At 39.4% G+C, this 13,889-nt stretch overlaps 1 protein-coding gene across 1 annotated transcript in view; it reads left to right on the forward strand.

The window, feature by feature from the left end:
• Positions 1 to 13,889, forward strand: part of CELSR1 (cadherin EGF LAG seven-pass G-type receptor 1) — a 258,104-nt gene that overhangs the window by 184,278 nt on the left and 59,937 nt on the right. Inside the window, exons 6-8 of the mRNA XM_074942418.1 lie at positions 6,252 to 6,409; positions 7,656 to 7,819; positions 9,692 to 9,817. Of these exons, the coding sequence (XP_074798519.1) occupies positions 6,252 to 6,409; positions 7,656 to 7,819; positions 9,692 to 9,817 (448 nt within the window). The remainder of the gene's footprint in view (positions 1 to 6,251; positions 6,410 to 7,655; positions 7,820 to 9,691; positions 9,818 to 13,889) is intronic.

Genomic DNA, 13,889 nt, shown 5'->3' on the forward strand with positions numbered 1-13,889 from the left:
AAGTTGGTTTGAAAGTATATGAATATGGTACATTTTATCCTACAATACCACTAATAATTTTTTGAGCTAAACAAACAAAAGTTTAGAAAAATATTAATTTAAAAAAGAACAACTAGGAAACAGATTCTTTGTAACCTTTAACCTCTGAAAATCCTCAATAAATCATTAGCTACTCATTAACAAAAACAATGTGTGACTTATTGACCAGGAAACAAAAACTTGGAAGCTTTCATAGAGAAAGAGTACCGTTGATTTTGGAATGGCTTTTCTTTTTAAAAATAAGTTATGATGACGGCAAACAAATTAAACTGTGTATTAAGTCTTGACACTGAAAAGGACGTTAGTCTAATAGCTTAATTTTTAAAAATAGATGCTTTTTGTGCAATGAGCTAAGCAAAGAATATGTTTGTAATATGCACCTTCATATCTGTCCCCTGAGAAGAATGGATTGCCTTATGCCAAGCTTAACTAGGTTTGTTGTGTCTCCCTTTCAAGGGTACTCATTTATGTTTTTCACACTGTTGTCCTTGTCTACAGTTTGCTGCAAAGCTGTTTCCTCTGTTGTCAGTTGCTTCAAAGGGAGCAAAGAGGCCAGAGCAGACTGAAATATTTATAATAGCAATGTTTATTGTCTAAATGAGCCTGTGTTGAGTTCCTGAAACATCCATAAAAGTGGAGCAATTTTATGAGGTTGAATGAAAATATTTTTTACTCTCTGGATGTTTCCGAAAAATAAAGTGGACACTTCCACTCAAAAATGTGCACTTGTGAATTTTGAGAAAGCTGCCACTGATGAAGGAGTTGAAGGTGATGTCACCATAAAATCCATGTAGTCTAGAGGATTAAGCACAGAGCAGCAAATCCAGAGTTGTGTTCCCACCTCTGCCACTAACTGACCAAAGAAACAGTTTTTACTTTGCAAATATTATCATTAAGTACAAAATATTAAGTGTCGTGGATCTGATTTATTTACAAATAAATCCACAGAGGTTTGGGCTATTTTGTTAAACTGGCCACTGAATTTAGTTTGTGACATTTGAGAAATATGATTAATGCCGTACAAAAAATGTAGCCATTAAGTGTTTAAGACAGAGCCTGCATTATCCCTTAATCTGTGGATCTCTTCTCTACAGTATTTACCATGAGACCATCTGTACGTTTAATGAATAACTGAATGGATCATGAATGATTTAAATATTTGCTTTCAGTGGATGGAACTTCTAAATCATACTGAAGTACATCAATTTAGCATTGTCTCTGACTTTTAAAGTGATATACTAACGGAAAGGATATCAAATTTGCAGACTACAAAACAGACACACATTCTGATGACCCCATCACTGTAAAACAGAAATTTCACAGATTAAGATTCTTAGCATTTTAATGTGTGAATATATACCTGTGAGAGTATATATATGTTTGTTTATGTTGAAGAATCAGGAAAAAAGCCAAACAGATTGCCACTCCTCAGCTGGATCTTACTAGAATCTGACCTGACATCTTGAATAAGATACATGTGGAGGTGTCACTTGAGTCTGCTATATACCTTAGAAATAGAAAATCTGCACCCAAAAGGATGTCATCTTTACTTTTGGGCTCTGAGAAGATGGTTCCTCCAGATCACATTTGATGTCATTCACTGAGTCTGAGACATCTCACAGATGCCTTTATCATGGTCTGAAGGAGAGAGGTGGTCTGATTAAACCGGCCTGGAAGTCTGGAACTTCTTCATTATAATCCTGAGGCTAACCATGATTCCCTCTGTGTCATGGGGAATGTCATGGGTTAAACCCTAAACCTCAGATTGCCCCTCCTTAAAATGGTATCAAAACTCTAACCTCCCTCACTGGAGTGTTAAGGCATAGTTAATGTTTTTAAAGCTCTGAGGAGATTGTGTGTGCTAATTGCCCTCATCTGAGGGAGGTAAATATTATTATTGCTATTTTACAGATGGTGGAAAGTCAAATACATGGAGGCTAAGTGATATGTCCAGGCTACAGAATGTGTCAGTGTCCAAAGTGGGATTAGAAATGGGGGGTTCCTGGCTCCCAAAAGCCTATGCTTGATTGATTAGCCAGAGCTGTTTCTTACCCTTATCTAAGTAAGACAAGAATCTTTTTCATTGGCAACATAGCAAGCAAAACTAAGAATTGGTGCAATGTACTTGAGCGGAGGAAATGATAATGATGAGAATACCCTGCAAGGTGCAGCTTGTTTCTGTGAGACCAGGAAGAATCAACTTCATTTCTAATTTGCATATGTGAAACTGAGACCTCTGTGTAAATTATTTTTTAGTTATTTATTTATTGAGCTGTTGGTACCTCTGCATACTTCTCACTTTTACAGCATGTGGTCTTTGAAGTTTGAACCCCAAGCTATTGCCACACAAACACTATGTGGAAAGGCAGCACTTAGGGTTAGACAATGAGAGGTAAATTTTCAGCTCTGTGAGCAGGGACTTAGTTACATGACTTCCATTAACATTAATGGAGTCATGCTGGTAAATTCCTGTGCACCGCACTGAACATTTATTCATGAATGCAGAATTACTGTACAGCAAAGCTAATGAAACTTGGCTTTTAGGTAGCATGGTGTTTCAAGAAGAGATTTTCAAAGGCACAAAGGGCAGCTAGGTACCCAGTTCCCATTAAAAGTCATGGGAACAGGGCACCTAACTCCCACTTGTGTCCTTGAAAATCTCCCTCTCAGAAAATAACAGTGTGGATGTTGTTATTTTGTACTGAACCTCTCTTCTGTAAGGGCCCAGTCCTTCTCCTGTTGAAGTCAATGGCAAAACTCTCATTTGTCTTCCATATGAGCAAGGATCAGACCCTAAATAGGAAAGCTTTGTCTGCTATCATTTAGTCTCACCAGTTTACTTTTCTTTGAACTGTTGTTCCTGATACATTGTTACTTTGAACCCTTCTGTATAAGGAGCAGTTACTTGATTAATTTTAATATTTACTTACATCATTTTAGACGTTTGTCTTTTTGTTGTAAAGTATGCCCCATGCCAGGTACTGGAAAGGTGGATATTGTAACCATATTTAAAAGGAAAAAAAAGACTCTCCATATCCCACTAAATCACCAACAAACTTTGTCCCTTACCGGCGATTGATCCCTCCCTTTCAGGGAGTCTTGGAGAACAAGCAAGGGGGGAGAGATAGCTCAGTGGTTTGAGCATGGCCTGCTAAACCCAGGGTTGTGAGTTCAATCCTTGAGGAGGCCATTTGGGATCTGGGCCAAAAATTGGAGATTGGTCCTGCTTTGAGCAGGGGATTGGACTAGATGACCTCCTGAGGTCCCTTCCAACCCTGGTATTCTATTATTATAAGCAGGCCTTGCAACAAGATGAGAAAGTCAGAAGATTCAGGATTTTTTGAACTGAGGCAAGGAGCAAGTTCTGTAGTTGGGGACCCCTCGGTGACAAACAGGCTGCCATGTTCTGTATCAGTTTAAGCTTCCAAGCTTTTACGGTCTTAAGGTATAGCCCTAAGAACTGTAGAGTATACTCTAGGAATCTAATCTTGAGGTGTCAAAGGTCAGGATCACTGAGACAAAGCATCAGCTAAAAGAAAAAGTTGCAACTCCTAGTCAAATATAAGGGACAAAAAGCTGCCTTGGTTACTGCAGCTACTTGACATCCAGAAGCAGTTTTGGATTCACTAGGAAATCCAGGTTGCAAGCCTGATTAACTGTGGGCAAACTCCTCCTGTGGAGGGAGAAGCGCCCTCTCTGCCAATTCCTCTGATGCTTCCAAGTTAATAAACAACAGACTTGTTTAATTAAAACATCTTGAACTTATGTGTTAGGTTTTTCTTCAAAATGTATAACATTAGTACCAAAAATGTAAATTACAACTTTGGAGTGGAAGGTTTTGCTATTAACTGGAATATTTTATTTATTAATTCCATAATTTTGACCAGCTTGTTACTAACATTTTCAGCATCGCATCTGTGTATGCTCCCAATCTTTTCCAAATTAGACTGCTTTGTAGCCCATAGAATCTGGGAAATACAAAATGTGCCTTAATATCACTTAATAGAGGTCAAAACCTTTACATGAACAGCTGCCAAACTATGTGATCATGTTATCTGTTCATAGAGGAAATGGAAAATACTTTCCAACTGGAATTGTTTGAGACCAGGAAACTTCTTTTTAAACTGTTTTTATGCACCAGTATAGTTAGCTTTATAAATGAAGCTGTTATTCTTTGCAGATGATTAAACTGACTGTTAACTATTTCAATAAGTTTGTTCATGCAAAATCTGAAACAGACAGAATTGATCTTTCATCCCCTTGCTACTTCCTAGGTTGCAGTACAGACAAATTCAATACCAAAGAAACGTGCCATGTAAATGACTATATAAGTTCTGAAGGGAGTGCACTGCACGCTAAAGCAAACTTGCCCATGCATCATGATTTTCTTCAACAGTTGCTACTATTGATGATCAAAGGATCATAAGACTATCACTCTGATTTCAATGATGTAATAGGTTTGGTGTTAAATCCTGAGTAGCCCCATTGACCTCAGTAGGACATGAATAAAGTGAGCAAGATCTGGCTTGTGCAATGCTGTATATTACAAACAGTGTTCTCGTAGAAGCTGTGAAGTTAGAAAAGCAGGACTAAGTTGCTTTCTACAGATATGCAATATGAAAAATGACTCGTTTATCAATTGCTGTTATTTTGTTTAGACTGATACTATTATTGTTTGCAATGTTTTCGTAGCCCTGTTGGTCCCAGGATAATTAGAGAGACAAGGTGGATGAGGGGATATCTTTTATTGGCCCACCTTCTGTTGGTGAAAGAGACAAGCTTTTGAGCATACATAGAGCTCTTTCTCATGGTGAGCTTGAAAAGCGTGTATCTTTTAACAACAGAAGCTGGGCCGATAAAAGATATTACCTCCCCCACCTTGTCACACTGTTACTGTGTCTCTTACAAAGATGTTATTCCTCAGTCTGAGGGATCTGTATCTCAGTTTCCGGGTGACTGTTTAGTTCTCCTCTTAGTTATACAGGTGTCAGACTGAAATAACTCTTTTGAAGTTAATGGAGCTATAAAAAGACAAAGGATATTCTTGTGGTGGGACCCTGGGTGGAGATTTGTGTTCAGTTTCTGGTGGTGCTGTAGACTTTTGTGACCATCAATCATTTTTTTTCTCTGTCTCATTTCTTTGTTTGTAAAATGCCACACCCCTGCTCATAAGGGTGTTGTGTGAGCGTAAATTCATTAATGCTAGTGAGGAGCTTAGTGCTATAGTGTGAGTATCCAGATAGACAGTAGAAGAACATAACTGGCCTTAACATTTGTTGCCAGCCCTGCAAAACATTTGTGATCATGTCTCTCACCACCCACAAAAATATTTGAAAATGTTGGCCTATGTGATTGAAGGAAGGCCATTGAAGTACTGAGTGTCAGAGCTGAGAGCGGTCCCTTGCTCTCTGTCCCTTGTTCAGTCCTGTGGAACTGCTTCTCCTTGTGGCCCGAGGTCATTCTGTCTGCTCAGCAGAGGAGCTGGCTCAGGTACCAGAAGGGGTCGGTGGGACTCTGAGGCAGCCCTCGTGCCATCAGCAGTAGTTGGGTGACACAGTGGTATACAGTTGTGATCTTGATCTGGAATCTTCCCCAAAATCAAGTAGCCTGTCGCTGTATTTTTTTCTGCACTCTAAAGCCCAGTCCTGGGTTGCTGTGAGGGGGCTGTCAATCTTTTAAATGAAAAATTGGTTTCATGCTTTTAACCCTAGGGAGACATATTGTGTCAGTTTATATTGTCAAGGCTGCTTTTGCAAGGGAAAGAGTGAGAAATACAATATTTTTAAGTGAGCTCTTCACTTTAGATGAGAGGGGAGAGCTGGTGACAGGAGTGGAATTGTTTGGAAACCGTCCTGTGCTGGTGCAATAGAACCATTCTAAGTGAGCTGGGCCAGATCACTTCATCAATAGAAATGAGGCATAAATAGCTTTTGGCCAAGCTACATACCTATTTTTCAAATTCAGATCAAGAGTGAAAAATCATCACGCAGTTCTTCTGGATGCTTGTTACTATTCTCAGATAAAGTCAGCCGTTTTGTTTCCTATTGCACAATGGAATTGGAAGTGAGATGGCCTTAACTAATGCATGTTTGGTTGAACAGCCTACTTTGGTCATCTTAAAAGCAGAATGATGCAGTCTGAGTGGACTGCAGGCATGTTGATTCTGCTGAGTTTGTAGCCTTATTTATAGGTATGTTGTTTATTTTTTGAAGCCCCACATTGGACGATTAGGAATTCCTCATGGACCTTCAGGAGAGAAGGTGGCGGTAGTAACAGTGGATGACTGTGACACTGCAGTGGCTGTGCGCTTCGGAAGTCTCATTGGGAACTACACATGTGCTGCCCAAGGAACTCAAAGTGGCTCAAAAAAGTAAGGGCTTTTTACAGATATTTATTATTCATTCTTCTATTTAAAAGGAATTGAGCAATAACAACAACACATGGCAGTGAGAAGAAAAGCGCACATAGCAAAGAGTTTATAAGAAAACAAACTGACTAACTTTAAACTGGCAGATGAAATTCAGAGCACAGAAGTGAAAGGCATTGTATATCAGAAGGAGCAATTTGAACGGCTCATACACATTGCTGAGTCCAAAATAACTATAAAGACACACAAAAAATTGTTTGTGATCATTGTTGAAAGCTCAGTGGAAACATTGGTTCATTGTACAGCAACAGTCAGAAAAGCAAATAAAATGGGAGGCTGCCTTAAGAAAAAGAGAGTAATACTGAAAAGATTTTGACATCATCATTCAAATTAATGGTACATCATCCCATCGCAGAAAGGCTAGAGGAAAAACAGAAAAGATCCAGAGAAGGGCAATGAAAATCACTAGATACATGGAAAGCCTTCTGTCTGAGGAAAGATTGAAAAGATTAGTATTATTTAGTTTAGAGAGACGATGAATAACATGTGAGACATGATAGAAATATGTAAAATAATGAATTCTATTGAAAAGGCCAGTCAGGTGATCATATTTACCCTTTTCTGAAATACAAGAACAAGAGGACACTCACTAAAGTTAAAAGCCTCGTTAACATTTAAAACTGATTAAATGATATACTTTGTGTAGGTGATATAACTATCCAGTGGAACCTACTGCCACAAGATGTTAACACAAGGAGCCTAGGAGGATTCAAAAAGGGACTAGCAATTTATGAATAACAAAATTATTATACATAGTTTTACACCAGTCAGAATAAAAGTGTATATAACATACCAACCTTCCTGCTTTAGGCTATAAATCAACATCTCACTACTTGGGATTAAAAAGAAATTTCCATGGATGCATGTTGTTTCATAATTTTCCATTTACGCCTTCTAACATAGTTAGTTCTGGTCACTGTCAGAGACCAATATTTGACTCTATTGGTGTGGTTGTTATGGCAACTCCAACAGTCCTAAATTACAAATTTGCAGCTAATTTTATTATGATTCTTTTGATTGAGATCGGTACTTAAAGTCTTGTGAAGCTAAATCCTGCAAATAATGAGCTAACAGAAAACAGTTAAATATCTCAGATTTCTTTAGTCAGATTAAATGTGAATAAACTGTAAAGTAAAGGAGGCCAAACAAATGACATGAAAATAATCCAGCTAATTTCTTATTTCTTTAGATCTTTGGACCTGACTGGACCTCTCCTGCTTGGGGGTGTCCCAAACTTGCCTGAAGACTTCCCTGTGCACAACAGAGAATTTATTGGCTGTATGAGGAACCTCTCCATTGACAACAAGCCAATCGACATGGCTAGTTTCATAGCCAATAATGGCACTCTTGCAGGTATAAACTCCCAGATCTTCAAAAGGCCACAAGAAAAAGCTTTCTGTCATGCTGAGAGTTCTTGTGCACACCAAGAACCAGATTTTCAAAGGAGGGTGCATGGGGGATGCATGGAAAGCTGCAAGTGCAACCTTTCCATGTGAAAAATAGCATTTGATTGGCAGGGTGCAAACTGGTGTAGGTCAACTAGTTGCCCATGTACACAGCAGTGAGGCACATGCACATTTTTGCTATGACAGTCCTTGAAATTTTTCCCCTCAGGAGAAATCCTGCCCTCCTCCTACATTCCCTACCCCCGCAATGCTGCCACTGGATATGGAAGGCCCAATTTGTCTTGGAACTATTTCAGCTCAGCTGAACAGTGGAGGGGAGGATTTGGGAGTACGAATAAGGAGTCTGCCCAACCCTAGTGCAGAGCAGGTTGGATAGGGTTATGGGGAGAGGGAAACACGCTTTTACTCTTCACTGCCAACCCTTCTGCCATCTCTCTGGGAGAAATATAACAGGCACAGAAGCTGTTGCACCTTTGAAGCTGTAGTAGCCACCATGGAGCAGTCTGGAAAATAAGGGGAACGTATTCTAGTCTTTCTAGCCTGGCCACGGTATAAATCCCCTGCATGTACCCCATTTATCTGAGTGAAATGAAATTCATACCAGTGCTGAAGACCCACACGATGTTCTGAGGCTCTGTGCACCACTTAAAGAATGAAATGGCATTTAGGAGGTTCACAAAGCTTCTGTAGGACCTCTGCACTGAGGAGAATATCATCCAGGGATTTGCACATAGAATTTAGCCCTAAATGAACATTGCTCTAAGTCGTGTTTCATGCACTCTGATGGCAAGGTGGTACTTGAGTGGCACATCTGCCCTGAACTGTAACAGTGGCACCAGAATTTCTTTTAATAACCCTCCATTTTCATGTGTTTGCATCTCAGCTATTAAAGCTCACTCTGCTCTGAAACTAAGTGTAACGAGGTCAAGAAGAGTGGAATATTTTAACCAATTCTGGTTATACTTTAAAACAAATGCAGTAACTCTCCAAACCTGAAACGCAAGCTGCTCAGAAGCTTGTGTATACTTATCATGAGTTTTTAAAAGCTGTGGTTTAAAAATGAAACATGAGCTGCTCTTCTTCTGGCCTGCTGAATCCTGCTGTACTGCCTCATAAAGCGACCAGGTTCAGAGTACAATCTCAGCTGTCTGGCTCCCATATTGGAAGAGGCAGCAAGTGGTAAGTGCTGCTCAGATATCCACAGGGCAGGGCAGAGCAGAGCAAATCACTGTTGTGTAAAAGTAGTTAGTTCCTTCTTCTCACAGCCTGGTGGAGGTCTAGTTCAGTGATGCACCAGAGGAGGCACTCACTTCGGATCCTGTGTATTCTTATCAGGTAATTAATGAGTAATGACCATGAGTTGAGGGTGGAACTTCAGCACTAACTTTGAATTATCTGGCTTTTGCCAGATTGTGTCTTTACCTTAAAATTAGCTGAACACAATTCAGTTTTTCATCTAGGTAAATATGCTCCTGTTTCAGGGGAAGTTAGAACAAAGAAAGATTTCAGTTTGGTTGCTTTCTGATTTGGAGGCACATTCCTACATAGTATAACTCCACTGGCTTCAGTAGAGTTACACCACAATTAAGCCCTTTGTCTTTATCTGAGCAGTTTTTTGCTTTCTTTTGATCATGTGGCTCTCAAAGTGTTGTAATGCTTTAATGATTTCCTTTCCCTTCAGAATTGAAAAAAGCCCAGAGACAGTCACTCAGAAACTTATTGTTATTTGAAGTCTGTTTTGGTGCGATGTAACCACCATTACCAAATACACAGATGTGGAATGGTTTTAGGCTGAATAGCTCTGCTTTCTAAATTCCAGGTTGTGCAGCTCAGAAGAACTACTGTGATACTAACTGGTGTCAAAATGGAGGCACATGCGTGAATAAATGGAACACCTACACTTGTGAGTGCCCCCTGCAGTATGGTGGGAAAAACTGTGAGCAAGGTAGGTGCACAAGGCTCCCAGGGTATGTGTCCTCAAGTTTACCTGTGTGTTTTGGCATTTAGTTTTTAATAATTAACATCTCATAATGTATATGAAAGTTTGAGATGCTTTAGGGGACAGATAATGGAATATTGCAATACAGTGTAAAATTCATCCATTATATATTTGAAATAACCGTGTGCTCATCTATATATTAAAGGTGGTTGCTGACTTTTGGTTCAAAAAGCAGGAAAATATCAATCAGAAATCCTATTGGGATAAACAGTAACAGCTTTTATCTTTTCCTATTATCTATTTACTAACATTAGTGAATTAGTTCTACAAAGCTTGGCACTATTCGTAATTTGCTTAAAATAAAATCATCTGATCTAAAGCACATTGAAATTAATGGAAAGACTCCCTTTGACTTTAGTGGGCTTTGGATCATGCCCAAAATGAACATGGACTTAATTATTACTTCCTTCAGCGGAAGGCAATCCCTCCTTAATAAGAAAAGGAGTACTTGTGGCACCTTAGAGACTAACAAATTTATTCCTTTTCTTTTTATGGATACAGACTAACATGCCTGCTACTCTGAAACCTCCTTAATAAGAACACTTTATATTTTATTGGGCTATACTTATGACTGAAAACACTGTGTATAGATATGTAAAACTTGTTAATAAAATATAGGAAAGGAGCAACAGGTGTGCTTTATAAGGGAATGAAAAATTTGGACCCAGTTCCTTTCCTGGGGAAGTAAGGGAGGTTCCTCATTAGGAAAACCATAGCTGGAGGCTGAGGTTCAGCACAGCAGCATTCGCATTACAGCCCCAGACCCACAGTCTAAATGGGAATAGCAGCTAGCCTGGGTTAGTACAGGTTGCTAATTTGTAGTGATGTTCCCATTCTAAGGGGAAAATCCCCTAGATTTAGGTTGCTTTTTAAGAAATAAAAGTTCAGATTCTAGCCTCACCTGCCCTAGTGTAAATCTGGAGTGACTCCATTGAAGTGAATGGAATTATTCCAGATGTACACTGGTGTAATCTGACTCATACTTCTTTGCAGTTTGAGCAGGCGGTTTCCTTATTCTGGTGTTGCCAAAGAAAATTAGGCATACTCTTCCTTTCCGCTAGCAGGAAATAGATGCTAGAGTGATTATTGGATGATGGTTCTTCAAAAAGAAAGACCTCATTTGTGATGTTGCCTGATGACAGGTAGCTTTGTCAACCATTTGCTGGTTTCCATCATGTGTTATATAGCACCTGACTGGTTAATCTCTCCAGTAAGATTAACTGTGCTGAAACTGCAGGGTTGGATGATTGGCTAAAATGGCAGGGCCTAATTCTGATATCATTCATACTGGTGTAAAGGTGAAATAATTCCATTGAAGTCAAGGGGCCTGATTCTCTTCTCTCTTTCTCCTGGTTTTGGGTAGAAAGATCAAGAGTTGTATCAAATTCATATTTCCTTGACCTATTATACCAAGAAAAAAAGTATCAGATCATCAGAGAGCTTTAAACTAGGAATTCAGGGGAGATGGTTGGGAGATGTACAAGTAATCTCCACGCCAGATTTTCTCTGTGAGAGGAAAGAAAATGAAGTAAGAAAGGATACAGCCGTGGATAGGAGAATGGACATAAGGCGGAAGGGCAGTTTACATACCAATCTAATAGGTAATATTGGCAGTAGAATGTCTGTGCCCAGTTGGGTAAAGAATGTGAGCAAAGCGAAACAGCAAAAATTAAGATGTTTGTACACTAATGCAAGGAGCCTACGTAACAAAATGGAGGAACTAGAGCTACTGGTGCAGGAAGTGAAACCAGATATTATAGGGATAACAGAAACATGGTGGAATAGTAGTCATGACTGGAGTATGGTATTGAAGGGTATGTCCTGTTTAGGAAAGACAGAAATAAAGGTAAAGGTGGTGGAGTAGCATTGTATATCAATGATGAGGTAGACTGTAAGAAATAAGAAGTGATGGAATGGATAAGACGGAGTCTGTCTGGACAAAAATCACATTGGGGAAGAAAGCTACTAGAGCCTCCCTGGGATTTTGCTTGGGGTGTGCTATAGACCGCCGGGATCTGATTTGGATATGGATAGAGACCTCTTTAATGTTTTTAAAGAAGTAAATACTAATGGGAATTTTGTGATCATGGGAGACTTTAACTTCCCAGATATAGACTGGAGAACAAGTGCTAGTAATAATAATAGGGCTCAGATTTTCCTGGATACGATAGCTGATGGATTCCTTCACCAAGTAGTTGCTGAACCAACAAGAGGGGATGCCATTTTAGATTTGGTTTTGGTGAGCAGTGAAGACCTCATAGAAGAAATGGTTGTAGGGGACAACCTTGGTTCGAGCGATCATGAGCTAATTCAGTTCAAACTAAATGGAGGGATAAACAAAAACAGATCTGTGACTAGGGTTTTTGATTTCAAAAAGGCTAACTTTAAAAAATTAAGCAAATTAGTCTTTAATAAGGCTAATGAGGAGCTTAGGGTTAATGGTAGGACGACAAATGGGAATGAGGATATGGAGGTAGATATTACCACATCCGAGGTAGAAGCCAAACTCAAACATCTTAGTGGGACTAAATCGGGGGGCCCGGATAATCTTCATCCAAGAATATTAAAGGAACTGGCACATGAAATTGCAAGCCCATTAGCAAGAATTTTTAATCAAACTGTAAAGTTAGGGTTGTACCATATGACTGGAGAATTGCTAACATAGTTGCTATTTTTAAGAAAGGTAAAAAAAGGCGATCCAGGTAACTACAGGCCTGTTAGTTTGACATCTGTAGTATGCAAGGTCTTGGAAAAAATTTTGAAGGAGAAAGTAGTTAAGGACATTGAGGGCAATGGTAATTGGGACAAAATACAACATGGCTTTACAAAATGTAATTTAGATGGAATATGAGGATGTGACTTCCTGCTTCTTAGCTCATGGCTGCTGTTCTCCTAATATGGCTGCAGACAAAGGCCTCAGACCTTACAATATGGCTACAGGAAAAGGCCTTATCTTTACAATGTCATCCTGTGTGTTTATTCAGTGTCTAGCACAATTGGACACTCCCATAACACAAGTAATAATTCATTAGACCAATAGCTAGGAGTCCCCTTGGGGTTAGAGGAAGACAAAGCATAAATGGAAGAAGAAACCTTCATCTAGTAGCTTGGGTGTGTGGAAGTCTAAATGGAGCATTAGCAAACCCAACAACAAACCAGTATGTTTACATTTGTCATCTGTAGACAAGGCCCCATGTCCTCCACAGCAAGCTGGAATTAAGTTCTGTAGCAGGGTCCCTTGATCCTGTGGCCCTCTGGTGAGGCAGACAGGACATTTGGTGATAGCTTCATTTAAATTAAAAGACGTAGATATTTTAACAAGTTAATTATGAAAAAGAATAAAGGAAGCATAAAAGTAGCCCAAATGTTGTTTACATTCCCCACATTTTCAGATTGCCAGAGATTATAATATTGACCACACACAGCTGTGTTACAGAAGTCAGGGGGATGCTGGATAGGGGACATCGGAGCTTTTGGAACACAGGGTGGTGTGGGAAGCAGTTTGAGGTTGTTTGCTAAACAATATTTCTGGATGTTTCTGCAAAAATGATGAGCAGTGAAAATGTAAGCAATGTTGACATTTAAATAATCATATTTAGGGTACAGTATTAGCTCCTCCATCAGATGAATGGATAAGCCCTCAGAGCTATTGTTTCAGGCTGTCTGCAGGATCAGGTAGACATCTCTGCATCATTTACACTGAGTTCTTATTGCCAAGGTTATCTTGCAAACGAGAGCTAGAAACATAAAATTTATTTTAAAAATGAAAGTTTAGATTTTGGAGCACAGTTCTGCAGCAAAGGATAGGCAAAGAGTGGATTCTGTGGCAAATGCCACAACTGTGGAATACATGAGGTTCTGATTGCAGACCTGTGTTTCTCAGAGTTCAGTTTTTCCCTCCACTGGCTGGGCTCCTGTGGAGTTCTGACTGCACTTTAAAGCTGCTCTCCGTTGATGAGACCTTTAGGGGAGAGGAGCTCTGAGGGGGTGAAACTATATGTCAAGAGTGAATCAAGTC

This window comes from Natator depressus, chromosome 1 (assembly GCF_965152275.1).
Source record: "Natator depressus isolate rNatDep1 chromosome 1, rNatDep2.hap1, whole genome shotgun sequence".
NCBI classification, from domain to species: Eukaryota; Metazoa; Chordata; order Testudines; family Cheloniidae; genus Natator; species Natator depressus.